At 41.5% G+C, this 13,991-nt stretch overlaps 1 protein-coding gene across 2 annotated transcripts in view; it reads right to left on the bottom strand.

Annotated features, from left to right (window-relative positions):
* The window catches only part of pcsk5b (proprotein convertase subtilisin/kexin type 5b), a 56,562-nt gene extending 43,202 nt beyond the window's left edge, over positions 1-13,360 (bottom strand). For both annotated transcript variants that reach the window (XM_062417579.1, XM_062417580.1), the window contains exons 1-4: positions 13,334-13,360; positions 12,943-13,230; positions 8,744-8,848; positions 257-409 (exon numbers count right to left, since the gene is read on the bottom strand). In XM_062417579.1, the coding sequence (XP_062273563.1) occupies positions 257-409; positions 8,744-8,848; positions 12,943-13,230; positions 13,334-13,348 (561 nt within the window). In that variant the 5' untranslated portion in view covers positions 13,349-13,360. The remainder of the gene's footprint in view (positions 1-256; positions 410-8,743; positions 8,849-12,942; positions 13,231-13,333) is intronic.
* Positions 13,361-13,991: the final 631 nt, after the last annotated feature.

The raw sequence follows: 13,991 nt of genomic DNA, 5'->3' as shown, positions 1-13,991 counted from the left end.
TTCTATTATTTGATTAAGTAAAAAGTAAAAACACAGAGACACACAAATCCCTCAGCTCCACAGACCCTGAAGTAATCAGGACCCTGCCGTGACCTCGGGTGACCTTTGACCCACAAACTGCATAAATGTGTGTGTGTGTGGGGGGGGGGCCCAATACAATACTAAATTGTATTGGGCTTTATTTGCTTCAGAGCTTCTTGTTTTGCTGCTGTAAATATACTGTCTAGTATGAGTGTACAGTGTACAGTGTACTCACAATGTACCACATACTGCTCCACTTGGGGTCATTATAGAATATGTTTATCTGGGCAGGGCTGCTGTGGGCGGGGCTTGATAGAGAAACGGGCGGGACTTGCTTGTAATCCCTCTTGATCCTCCTCTTCACCACCTGCTGTTGTATCCACTCCACCTGAAACACACAAAGAAAGACAGGAAGATAGCATAAGTAGTAGTAGCAGAATTACTTCATAGATAATACAATCAAGATAATTGTAGTATCAACATAACACAGTTTTAAAGAAAATATGAGGCAGCTGGAAACCCTGAGATCTTATTAAATAATGGGTTAGTTGCTGCATCTTCAATGAAAAAAAATATAGTGGCTATATTCTTCTCATGTGCCTTATGTGATGAGTTCACACAAGAAATATAAACACAAACCATACCCAGACAATAGATCCGGCCAGTACACGATCATGCTCAACCAACACAGACAGAAAACACATTAAAAAGTGGCAGAAGAGAAGAGAATTTTTGTTATGAGTGAGCCAGGAATCAAGATGACTGCAGGAAGGAACAAAGCGAGAGAAAAGTCTATTTGTATTTGTGAAGTTGAAATAACCACACGCCCTATAACCACCCTATATTAAACAGGCGACAGTGCTCACCAGTAAAGTAATTTTAGTTGTTTGAATTATCTGTAAATAACTAACACTGTTTAAATGTTAAGGTGAACAAATTAAGACTGCTACACAGAAAATGCCACGGAGTGAAACTACACCAAGAAGCACTACTAAAATCTTGTTTTAAAGATGTCCTTTTAGCTTTCTTTCTATGTTTTTTCGCTGTGGACAAAAAGTTTTTTCTCTCCATCAGTTCATCTGCAAAATGGACAGACTAACACACACCCTCACACATGCACTGAATACATAAATGTCTCTCAGGTAACATCAATCTCTCAAATGTTATGGGCTCGCTTCAAGGCGCAAGGCATTCCTTGGCAGGAATCTCGCTTCACTTTCAGACGGAATTTTCCGATTTCAAAATCAGCATTGTTGGATCTGAACAAGGCGGCTGGACACCACTTGCTTGGCCCTGTTCACCTCTTTTTAAAACCCTAAAATCTTGTGTTTAGTCTAGCTGAAGTCCTGCAGGCTTCATCGGCCTAAAAAGACTCCATCAGAAGTTTACATGTACCAGCAACGATGGCAACACAACAAATGAAACATTAGCAGGCATAAGACCAGCACAACACTAAGAGGAAGCACATGTGATACTGTATAAGAGCAGAATGAGAGGTAAATATTTCTGGAGTTAATGATTTAGGCACTCTTCAGTCTGAAATGTACGTTTAAATGAATCTAAACCCACCTGAAGATGTTCAGAGGAAATATATATTGAATCTAGTGAATCTATACCTTTTTATACATTTTTCTAAGTCCACACTCTCATTCAGTCAGAAATGATCACCACACCACCTACTGAGAAAATTGTCTAGCTATACACACACAATATACAGACAAAGAAGCTCCACTCATAACTGATAATCAATAGAATAATTTTCACAGCGCAAAAGCATTCTTGGTTTTGTTGCTCAGTTTGCCAGATGTAGAAGTCTGAGGCTTTAGTGAACAATGTCCAACTGCAAAGACAAGGCATTTCTCCACACCAATACAGCTCCAGCAGACAGAGAAAGACGAGATGAGGAGAAAAAAGAGAGGGAGAGAAGAAAATAGCTGACATAATGACTGCAGAGTGATTATCTGGTCTCATGCACTGAAACAATCTGCCAGGCTCTCCGGAGAGTTGGAGAACGAGGCAACGAGACAAGATAAGACGAGAGAGGGAGAGGCGATAAAGAGCTGAAGAGAGCAAGTCCCAGGAGAGTCAATAAAAAAAGACCAAGCTTAGAAGGGGAGGGAAGTGAAAACAAATAGCAAGAGAGACCAAAAGACAGCAAGTGAAGGGAGGATAATTGATTTTATAAATAACATTGATTTAATAACTCAAGTATGTAGCTCTTTATAGATCATGGAGGGAGAGAAAATGACCCTGTAGATAATGTAATTTAATAGCTGAAGTGTGTATAGATCTGCTTTATAAAAGAGTGGGGAGAGAGGACAAAGATGGCAAACTGGGAGAGACAGACAGCAAAATACAGAGTGACATATTTAGTTTTAGCCTCATGCTCCTCCGTCTGCCAATGTCTCAGCTCATTTCACACCAAGTTTTGTCAGGACCATCAGCTTCAAAGCAGCCGTTTACACACGCCATTACTCTAAAAACAACATTGTCATCAGGATTTGTGGTCATGTGTCTGTGCAAAGCCACTGATGTATCATTACAATTTGCATACATAAGCATAGCACCAACCACAATCTTTGATCACCAGAGTAACTCTTAACTGCTGTTGTCCATATCTTGGTAATTCCAGGGAGGGAGGTCTGACAATGAATGCGTCAATGCCTCTCATTCACGCCGCCAATTCTCTCTGACTGCAATTAATTGACTGACAAGATAGTGCAAAGACTTAACAGAAGACAGAAGAAAAAAAATTACTTCTTACAATTTACTTACAATTATTTTCAACTGTCTACAGGTAAAAATGTATTCTAAATTTCATTAGAAAAGGGAGAATATAGATAAAAGTTTGGATGTTGACTTTTTAAAGAAGAGTGTTGTCATCAGTCTATACCTAAAGAAGTTTGAAAACGATTGTGTCTCCCATTGATCACGGCATCCTCGTCATATTTTCACACCTCTCACTCTCATTACTACACATTTTCTATTTAGAATAGCACGAGACAAGAAAGTCAAATGAAAATGATTCAAGCAAACTGTGACAGCTATGTTAATAGGAGCAGGAAGGCGGAGGAACGGTAAATATGTCCAGCTGTTTCAGTGGGAATGTGGGGGATGTTGACATTAATATCATGATATCTAAACAACTCTGCTGGTGTTCATATATATATATATAAACACGTCAGCTCTCACTCCCAGAAGGACTGATAATTAACTTTTATTAATTTTTGTAGCAACACAAATCTTTGAAAAAAAGAAAAAAAAGATGTACCATTGGAGTTTAACTGTGTATGGCTATGATATAGATTATTATTCTGTGTCTCTTATTAGGTAAAGTATTCAATCTCAACCTCTTAGAGTTATAAAACAATTTCTGTTTGCATTGAAAGTGATCTTATGTTTATATTACTGCTTCTTATACTGACTTCTTCACTTGAGAAACTTTTGTCCACTTGCAGGGTGACCCCCAAGCCTGTATTTCTGAAGTTATCAAGGCCAATGGCATCCATTGTTGTGCTTTTGTTGGTAAAAATCACTCCCTGATTAACAGCCTACAGTTATTCACATCAATTGTGTCACATTTGCCAATCCGTGTCCAAACAAAGACAATATTGCCCTCTATTATTGCCTCGAAAACTTGCCCATGTATCACTGCCTTTGTTTCATTGCCAGTTCGCTGGCAGGATGCGAGGCATGACGATTGGATCAGCTCCATTCATTTTACTCCTGCTTAGTGGAGCAGAGGAATGATATGCTTGCACCTGTCGCCCTCCTTTCACCCGCTTTCTCCTGGTCCAGACTCCCTCTTCTCTATCTCACTCTTTTTTAAATCACTTTTGTCATCTCTCCCTCATCTCTTGCTGTCTCTCTTTTGCTGTAGATCCCCATTTCTCTCCGAGATTGCCTGTCTTTCGCTCTCATTCCCACTCCAATCACTTCCTCCCTCCCTCCCTCTCTCCCGCTCTCCCAGTCTCCCGCTCTCTCGCTCTCTCATTCGCTCTCTGTGTAAGGGCTTGCAGGTGGCTCTTGCTGGCTGGGTCAGTAACCAGGGGAAACTGGGGAAGAGTTCACTTCAATAGAACAAATGGGAACAAATTGATCTACTTTCACTGCTGTTTTTATGATACCATTTTAGTCACAGGCAAAAATAATTGAAAGTTAGGAGCTTTTTAAAAAAAAAAAGGTCAAAGGCTGCTGTAGCAGAAAAACACCCATAACAACCTTTGGATTGACACAGGAAGCCAGTCTACACACAGCACATGGTCTGAGGCCCGCAGTGCTGTACTGGCCAGCTGTAGGTGCTCGTCTCTGGGCATCAACTCTTTAATGGTGCATCTGTTATACAAATTCAAGGCAAACAGATGCAAGAGTCTACTGCAGATTGTCACACAAGCATCCAAGCATTATGGAAATCTGTACCTGGGACTGTGTGGAGCCTCATAATAGCTGTGCTTATGCAAATTACTCTCAAGGTCCTGAAGGCCACACAAGCACCGTCTGTTATGTCTCCTTGATGCTGTGATTGGTTTCAACACATGTTCATGAATACAGTGAACTGAATAATTGCATGTGCCATATTTTCAAGTGTTTAATCATTTGGATTTGAGCTCATTAATATAACAAGTAAGTAGTAAGTAGTTTAACTATGCAGTTAAATATTTTCCTTATGTGGTATGACTGAAATTTCCTTTTGTCGTCACAGCCATTTTGCATTTCAGTGTATCCCTGCGAGGATTCAGCTGCGGACCACACCTGGCTCTCAGTTTTCTTGCACATGTCTGGATAAATGACTTCAAGTAAACAAGAGTCTGAGTGAAACGGTCTGGAAACACCACGCTCCCGAAACGGAACGCAGTGGACAGTTTTTCCTCTCTTCTAATCTACTGCACAGACTTCAAAAATACATTACAAAGGAAGAAACAGCCACTGCAGTACTCTAATTGTTGTTTACTGCAAACTAGAAGTTGCTGGAAATACATTTCAAACAAAGCGGACTAAGTATACTTGAACTCATTTCACACCAAAAACTAATAACAGTGCAGAGCTACGACGAAAAAGTCTGCGGCTGGCCAAACTCTCTTGGAACTTCCAGTATGAATGAGTCATGGACGAACGTCAGCAGAGCAGTGCAAGGTGCAAGCTGAGTGCTGCTTGGGGCATAAAGACAAGACATCTCCTCACTAAAAGGTTTATTTATGCTGATTTAAGTGGCATCACGCCATAATTCATGACTTTGTCTCTCTCAAATCAATTGAAAATCCCAGTCATTTGATACACACAGGGCCAGCTAAACACGTACTGTTTAGTAACATTTAAAGCTGCCATGATTAGTTGATCACCAAAAAAATTGTGAAAAATTTGGTGATCAACTAATCATGGCAGCCAAGGCAGCCATTTATATATATATATATATATATATATATATATATATATATATATATATATATATATATATATATATATATATATATATATATATATATATATATATATATATATATATATATATATATATATATATGGGCAAACCAATGGGGCATCTACAAAGATGGGTTGGGTATATGGTCACATGGCTTCAGGCCAGTTGTTGCCCCAGACATGTCTGGTTGTCTTTTAGATTTTTTTAATCTTTTTGAATATTTTTCTGTTTCATGCCTATACTATTTTAATGTTAAATGCTTCACATCTTTTTTTACAAGTTTTCAGTAATATAAAGTGTTTGGAAACAAAGTATTTGCATTTTTTTTTTTAAATCTTTGTAAATGATGGTCTTTTATTTATATAAGACATTTCAAGATGAATCATGGTCGCACCAAATGACTTTTTTTTCAGGCCAGTGCCAATTAATCTTGAAAAACCCCCACTAAAATCACTTTCAAATTGTAATATGAATTGTCAGGTACACAACATTCTGAATGTTTGAACTACTGCATTAGATATGCTTGTTTTTATTATTTAAAATTGAGTTGTTGAAAATCCTTATACGTCATTGGCCCATAAATATCTATAATGAGGACTGAAAGTCTTTGAGGAATTTAGAAAAGGAACAGTTAGAGACGTGCAGCTATTAAGGTAAACGCACATTCTCTCCAGGCCCTTGTCCTTGGCAGAGTCGTTCACAGCTTGGAAAAATAAGTGGTCTTTGACCTGAGAGGCAAGTGACACTGCAGTTAGGCGGATGCCATAAAGTGGTAATCTGTGCTGTGCTCCATCACCATGGTAACATGCGTGCCAATGAATACTGTGGATGGCAGGGTGCGCCTTTCATGGCACCGCTACACCCATCTGACTCACTCACACACAAACACACACGGCCGTCATTATTACAAAACCTGATTGCAAAACATCATTAGCAGTATGCCAGATTGCACTTGTGCCAAACTGGCCGTCATGTTGATCCCAAACCCACAGACAGGTCCACAGATTACACTGAAAGCATAACGAGTCGGAGGAAAACACTGACAGCTCCATTCCTCTCCACTCCGCTTCTCCTTTATTTGGCTACTCTAATCCATCTTTCCCCTCTCCCCTCCTCTCTTCTGCTCTCTTCTCTCCTCCTCACTCTCCCTCTGTTGTAATTGCTCTTTTTCCCCCTTTTTCTCTCCTTTAACCTCTCCTCCTCTGATCTAGTCTTCTAAAATCTCAGTCTCTCAGCCAGCTGGCATCAGGACACAAACCCTCCTCAACCATGGCACAGTGTCAGGCCCGAGAGAGCAAGAGAACCAAAGACAGAGAGAGGGAAACGAGTATGTTGAAAGCCATAGTGAGAAAAGAGGTAGGAGAGGGAGTCCAAGGAGGGGAAAAGAAAAGGGATGACAGGTAAGGACAGCAGGTGGACAGAATAAGCTGAGTAGACCAAAAAGAAAGTACAGAAAGGAAAGAAAACTGAAAAGAAACATGGAGCGAATAAGAGAGGATGACAGGTGCTGTCTTTTCTTTCCGTTTTGCTCGGTGTTCTCTTCTTCCTATTTCATACCTCCTTTTCATGATCAAAACTGATACATCATTTTTTTGCTTCAGCAGTCAGTACGCATTCCTGTGCATGCACAAACAAACTTGAATCCATTGTTCAAAACACACACACACACACACACACACACACACACACACACACACACACACACACACACACACACACACACACACACACACACACACACACACACACACACACACACACACACACACACACACACACACACACACACACACACACACACACACACACACACACACACACACACACACACACAACCACTTCTGCTGGATGAAATCCACAACCAAAAACTGGATATAAGTGTAAAATAATATGGCGATTATGTCCAAATGCTTTAAATAAATAAATACATAAATAAATCTTTCATAAAGTGGTGATTTTTGGCTACAATATAGTGAACGACCGCTAGTCACAAGGCAAGTCACAGTCTGAAACATAGTCTTGTACCTAACCTGCCATAAAGAGAGTGAGTTGCCGTGGTAACAGACTAGGGCTGGGCAATATATCGATATTATATCGATATCGTGATATGAGACCAGATATCGTCTTAGTTTTAGGATATCGTAATATCGTGATATGTCATCAGCGTTGTCTTTTTCTGCTTTTAAATGTTGCATTACTGTAAAATGTGTAATTTTCTGAACTTACCAGACTGTTCTAGCTGTTCTGTTATTTACCTTTTACCTACTTTGTCATTATATCCACATTACCGATGATTATTTATCAAACATTTCATTGTGTAAATATTTTTCAAAAGCATCAAGAGTCATCTTTACATTATCGTTGTAATATCGATATCAAGGTATCGCCCAGCCCTATAACAGACCCAGACTTTCAGTAAACTCAGGTTCCTGTAAAAGATCTTTCCTGTAAATCACATACTAATAATGGTAGCAGGATCCAGGATTTCCCTGAATTTTGCATTAACAAATCTGGTTAACAGGTTCTTCATTCTGGGACACCACAGCCACCAGAAGGCATTCAGCATCTCACACCTCTCTGACTCAGTGAAAGCACTCAGACCTACTTTGTTAAACTTATTTAAGGTGTCTAGACCCTTACTGCACCTTAAAGTGGGGATGATGGGTTACAAAAGAGAAAAAAAATGTTAAGATAACTATATTTTAATAATTCTGTTTTCAATTAAACTCTTTGGTTAATGACTCATTTGTGGCAAATTACAGGGTAGTTTCTAGGGCTTCATATGAAAAATAAACACGCCGTTATTAAACACACATTGAAGAAATTGGCAAACAGTCTTAGTAAAGTGATGCCTTTATGAGAGTCTGCCAAAAACACAGAATAATTTGGCAATGTGTCTATAATAACCTCAAGTATGAGTAATTCTGGACCATAAAAATAGTAGTTTGACAAAACAATCATAACTCAAGGTCCACTTACTAGCCTTTTTTCTATTTTGTTTTTTTACCATACTACAAGCAGATGGAGTTTGCTCACTTGTCATCAATTACTTTGGTCATGTGATTGCATGGAGTCATGTACTGAAGTTTCATATTAAACTTTCATACATATTGACATCTGAGCTATCTCCATGACAAGTGAGCACATGTTATCCACTGATGGAGACCAGGATATGCTCATGAAAGCTCAGCGAAAAAATTAGTCAGTTGACTTCACTGTACTGCATTCATTTAATGCACAAAAACACACAATCTGTAAACTATTTTGATTCTAAACCTATAATTAACAGAACAACAGTCTTACCTTTGGCTCCATAGAGATGAAACTATGACGACCACGGCTGGACAAAGTCGACCTCTTGATGGTCCGACTATGGAAGAAATGATAGTGGTCTTTCAGATCCCCAATCTGCAAAGCACAGCAACACAATTAATAAACATGTTCATATAGCTGTTTCTATTGCAAAGACAATCTCACCATAACACATCACTGTAACTATAAAAATATATTTCCCAAAAGGTCCTGCAAATTAGCAGCAGCAACCACTCTGGCAAAGATATGCTTGTAGAGATTTCACAGATGAAGCAGGTATCAGACACACATGCTGTATGCACATCATACACATGACATTACAGTTTAACACAGGCATTAATAAACAGAGTCAACTCCTGTCCTGACTGACAATGTAAGTACTTTGAGAGACGTTACTTCTCTTAAAGTGGTAAAGTGATACATATTTCTATGCTGTTATGATAATAAGATAATAAGATTATAAGGTGAGACAAGAAGTCAAACAAACACAGCAGACAAAGACACACAAAACGACATAAAGGGAGGTCTGAAAATGTACAGACACACACAGACAGACAAAGACTCACACATACAAAGACACAGACATTGAGTGACGGAGAGACGAGGACAGAGGATCCGCAGACAAGCATTGATAGGCAGAAGGCAAGGTGCTGGACGGTGATTAGTTTTAATAATTGATAAAGACCATACAATCCCTCAGATGATCAAACTGTCATGGCTGCCAAGGATCCTGTGGCGAGTCACTGATCCATGGCCCAGCTCCACGACCACAGAGACCATTAGATCAGCTTTCAGCTCAATGCTCACACACATTCTCCTTCATTCAACTTACAGACTGATAAAATAAGAAAAAAAAACAAGTGCCAATAGGCCTAAGCTACTGCAGATCACTTTTCAGCAAACAATTAACATCAGATAAACATGCAGCACACATCATTGGACCTGGGTGATCAAATTATAAAGCATTCTGCATACTAACAAAATGTGCTTCTACAATAGGCAGCTACCACTTTGGATGTTTCTCATAGTGTAAACAGGTCTCAACATATCGAGCTGCCACTGTCTATTTAATCTACCCAACATCTGCACTGCCATTAGCAGGCCACCCTTCCCTCTAGGAGTGTCTGTAAATTAGGAGCTGCTGGAAAAGCTTTACACACAGCATTAAAACTCAAGTCTTTGATTTTCAAAAGAGAGTCATTTGTTTCAGTTACTGCATGACCTTATTACATTCACAACTCATAGCTTCAGATTCTCTTCAGGCTCTACTAAATCTCTCAACCGCATCTTCTCAATCATTTTTCACCTTAAACTCTGGTCTACATATATGGCTTCAGTTGTTACTGTTGCAGTTATGATTGCATATGGAGAACTTATACAATCAACTGATTCTGATGCAATAATCCACATTGTGAATCATAACATCAGCATAACGTCTGGTTACTTGGAGTCATGTCGTAAGAAATTTGTGAAGTGAAACCACTTGCACTGATTCATGAGTTCCTGCATCACTGAGACTATTTTTTAACCGGATGCATTAAAACATCCATGTCATTTGATACAGAATACCAAAAGGCTCTGCAAAAGACGATAAGATTTTTCCGAGAGAAATTAATCCGAGTGTTTCATAGCTGGGACTGACTCCTGAGCTACAAATCCAAGTTTTGCCTGAGGAAGTGTGGTTCAGACAAAACATTTGCCTCAATAGACCAAAAATTTAAATTAAAATAATCAGCTCTGTCTCAGGTTTATTCAACAAACTGACAAGTATATAGACATAATGAAAAATGATCAGTATGAGTGAGGCATTTATGTAACAGCAGATAAATGTTGACACCCTTTTGGCCTGATGCCCTCGAGAACTGATGTAGCATCAGGACGACCTGCATAAATAATCTGATCTCTTGTCTGTCTCCTCTCCACCTCTGGCCGCAGACCATGAGCCTCCTTCTCAAGAGCTCCGAGTCCTCTCCCAGCTCTTCAAAACAACAGTTTGAACACATATCCTGGTCTGGGGCCTTGTCAGCTGATTTAGACTCAATTTGGGCCAGTGTCTTAGTCTGGGAAGGGGGCTCCATGGTTAAGAGGATTACCCAGAATTCCCCAACGAGGTGCTCTCTCACTCCATGCCAACTCTTTTCATCCATCCGTCCATCTATCGTCCCTTCTTTCACTCCCTCCTCCCTCCATCTCCTAGTGTGCGGTTATCTTTGTCTCTTCTCTTCCTTCCACCCCTGTCAAGAAGACTATATTGTCCTTCTGTCACACATTTTCCCAACCCATCCCCCTTTTGTGTCTCTTTAACTTCTTTGCTTCCCTTCACAACATTAAACCTTTTCTCATTTTGCAACCACGTCTCCAAATCATTTGTCACAAACAGCCCACAATCCAACACAAAACAAAGTGTTCACACCTTATTTGAGATCTACAACGGCGTCAAACTGCAAAAATCCTTACAATGAGTCATCTCAACTTGATCAGTTTAATGTCATTATCCACGTTAGAGTGAAGGGGTTCACGGCGGTGGATGTCAAAGTTCACATTAGGAAACCAAAGTGTGCTGTTATCGCTCCCATGGAGGCGGCTTTCAGCTGACCCCAAAACCAGGAAGTGAAGTAAAACTCTTGTCTATGAGGTGTCAAAGTCCAATGAACGCTCCATATTGAAATGGAAATTAGGGCGAATGGTGGGGGTTGGGGGGACACTCCACTCCACAGGGGAATTCCTATGGGGGGCTGGTATGGAAAGATGTAAGGGATGGAGGAGTGGGGGGGAATGGAGGGGACTCTACACATTAGTTCCCGTCAAAAAGAGGGGATAAACGAGGCCATTAAGGCCTGCTCTCTGGGGAATATAGTGGGTGGGCGGGCTGGATAAGGCGAGGAGGGAGGGAGGAGGTTGGGGGGGAGGGGTTCAATAGCTGTTGACTAGGCTACCCCACAACAACCTGTCAGAATGCCCCCCTCTATTCCACGCTGTCTTCACGTCGAGTGCTGGCAAGTGCAGGCTTGAACGATCTGTGTATTTTGGTCACGATACTCCGGAGTACGTGTGAGGTCCACGATTCTGTGGCGTATTTCTTTGGTCCACACAGGACACAATTTTTCTTTAAACTTTGTCAAAACAATTTCCAAGTGATCATAAACCCCTCCCTCCTGAAGCTGTACAGGCTTCTGCTGATTTATAAAACAACATCATGTGAAGAGGGAGTGTTTTCCCTCTCTGCATGTTTCTTTGCAGTTGGGATGGTTAAGATTCATCTAAGTCTTTGCTGAGAACTGGCCCCTGAATTTGGCTCAAAGTGAACACTGTGAAAGATGCATACGCTTGATGGTTTCAAAAAATGCAAGCTGTAAAACGCTCAGATATTGCGAGTGAAATATGGCATGTTTATTTTAAAATGTTCTCGTGTAGTGGTGCTCAATAATTGCTCAAGAACAAACAGCCTCATCTCATCCTATTTGTGAATACTGTCCAAAAAAAAAAAAAGATGGGCACATGTACTACTTAGGAATTAATCCTACATGTCACTGAGCAGCTGACCCAGTGGGCCTAGTTATGTCAAGATTACATTTACAGGAGAAATACAGAGGGAGAGTGCAACAGCAAATCTCCATCTCTTTTTTGTCTGTGATGTTAACATTTCCAAGTTTTTAAATGGAAAAACCTGTCAGTCCAACTGTTTCATATCTGACAAAATCACAACACACTACAGAATCAAAAAGGGAACAGCTCGAGAATGTGTTTGACTGTGGACCTTTTGATGTCAAGACCAAGACCATAAACCAAACCTCACTAGCTGTCTCACTTGTGTGTCAAAAAAGGAGCGAGCACATGAGGCTGCTATGGGCTGAGAGGCTGATAGTGAGCTCCCTGTGGTTGTAGCCCGCAAACAGAACATGATCCGCGGAAACACAGAGAGGAGGCACCTGTTGTGCTATCCTGCTGTTGGTCTTCTTTCTTTGAAGCTTCTCTCTCCTCTTGACTGTGACAGAGAGGGACTTAACTACAGAGTCACAGAGGAGGTTTATAGCTCAGGTTTGGACTTTTTGCGTCCCTTTTGTCAACCTTTGACCCTTAACTGATATAGGTATAATAACCACCATGGTGCCACTTTTACAAGTTGACAAAAACAAGAAAACACACACACACACACACACAGAGAGAGACAGACAGAGCAAAATACCTACCTGTCCCAGGTTCCTATAGCCATATTTTTCCGCTATCCGCTCGGCCACCTCGGGTCCCCCGGCTATCCTGACTGCCCAGTGGTTGGTGTAAATCCGAGCATTGCACGGCGGGGACGCAAAGCCGAGACTGAGCGCCAGGACGCACAGCAAGCTTCTTCTCCAAGCGGCGTTACGGACCATCTTCCCCACTTTTAACCCGACTCTTGTCCTCCTCCTCCTCCACCACAGCGGACAAGGCAAACAACCAAACTTCTCTTCTCGCCGAGCAAGACTCTCATAGAAACCCAACTAACCGGGCAGAAACACACATCGAGAGAGGGTGAAAGAGAGGGAGAGAGGGAGGGGGGAGGAACAGAGCCCCGAAGAGGAAAAATATACCGTATCCTCAAACCTCTGCTGTCCACATGGGAGAGTTGGAAGTTTGCGTTCCGTGTGCCTCTCTCTCTCTCTCTCTCTCTCTCTCTCTCTCTCTCTCTCTCTCTCTCTCTCTCTCTCTCTCTCTCTCTCTCTCTCTCTCTCTCTCTCTCTCTCTCTCTCTCTCTCTCTCTCTCTCTCTCTCTCTTTTCCACGGCGGAGGAGGAGGAAGTGTGCGTGAGTGTGTGTGTGTGTGTGTGTGTGTGTGTGTGTGTGTGTGTGTGTGCGCGCGCCGTGCGTCTTTGCGCGCGAGTTCGTACACGTCTGTGTGTGAGCGCGGAGGAGCTCCTCAAAGCTGATTTCTTTTCTCCGCGAGCAACTCGGATGTTGGTCGTTCAGCTCATCGGGCTTTCATGTGGCGAAATGGCTACAGCGCCTCCTCACAAATAACTAGCTGACACTCTGGAGAGTAGAAACAACTAAAGCCGCGGGGTTTCCCTGCCGAGCTCCGCTGGGTCTTAAAGACACTCTACTTGGATGCACCGCTGACCGCCGGTCCACCAGACACAGCACGGGGGGGGGGGGGGGGTCAAACTGGCGAACAGGGAGCCACCTGGGACCGTGCTTCAAGGGCTTCCTCCAGGAGAGCCCCTGGGCAAAATGAAGAATAATCCACTTAATTCAAACTGTCTGGA

Source organism: Scomber scombrus, chromosome 4 (assembly GCF_963691925.1).
Source record: "Scomber scombrus chromosome 4, fScoSco1.1, whole genome shotgun sequence".
NCBI lineage: Eukaryota > Metazoa > Chordata > Actinopteri > Scombriformes > Scombridae > Scomber > Scomber scombrus.
The sequence above is the reverse complement of the archived record's forward strand: the minus strand, read 5'-3'. Positions and strand labels throughout refer to the sequence as shown.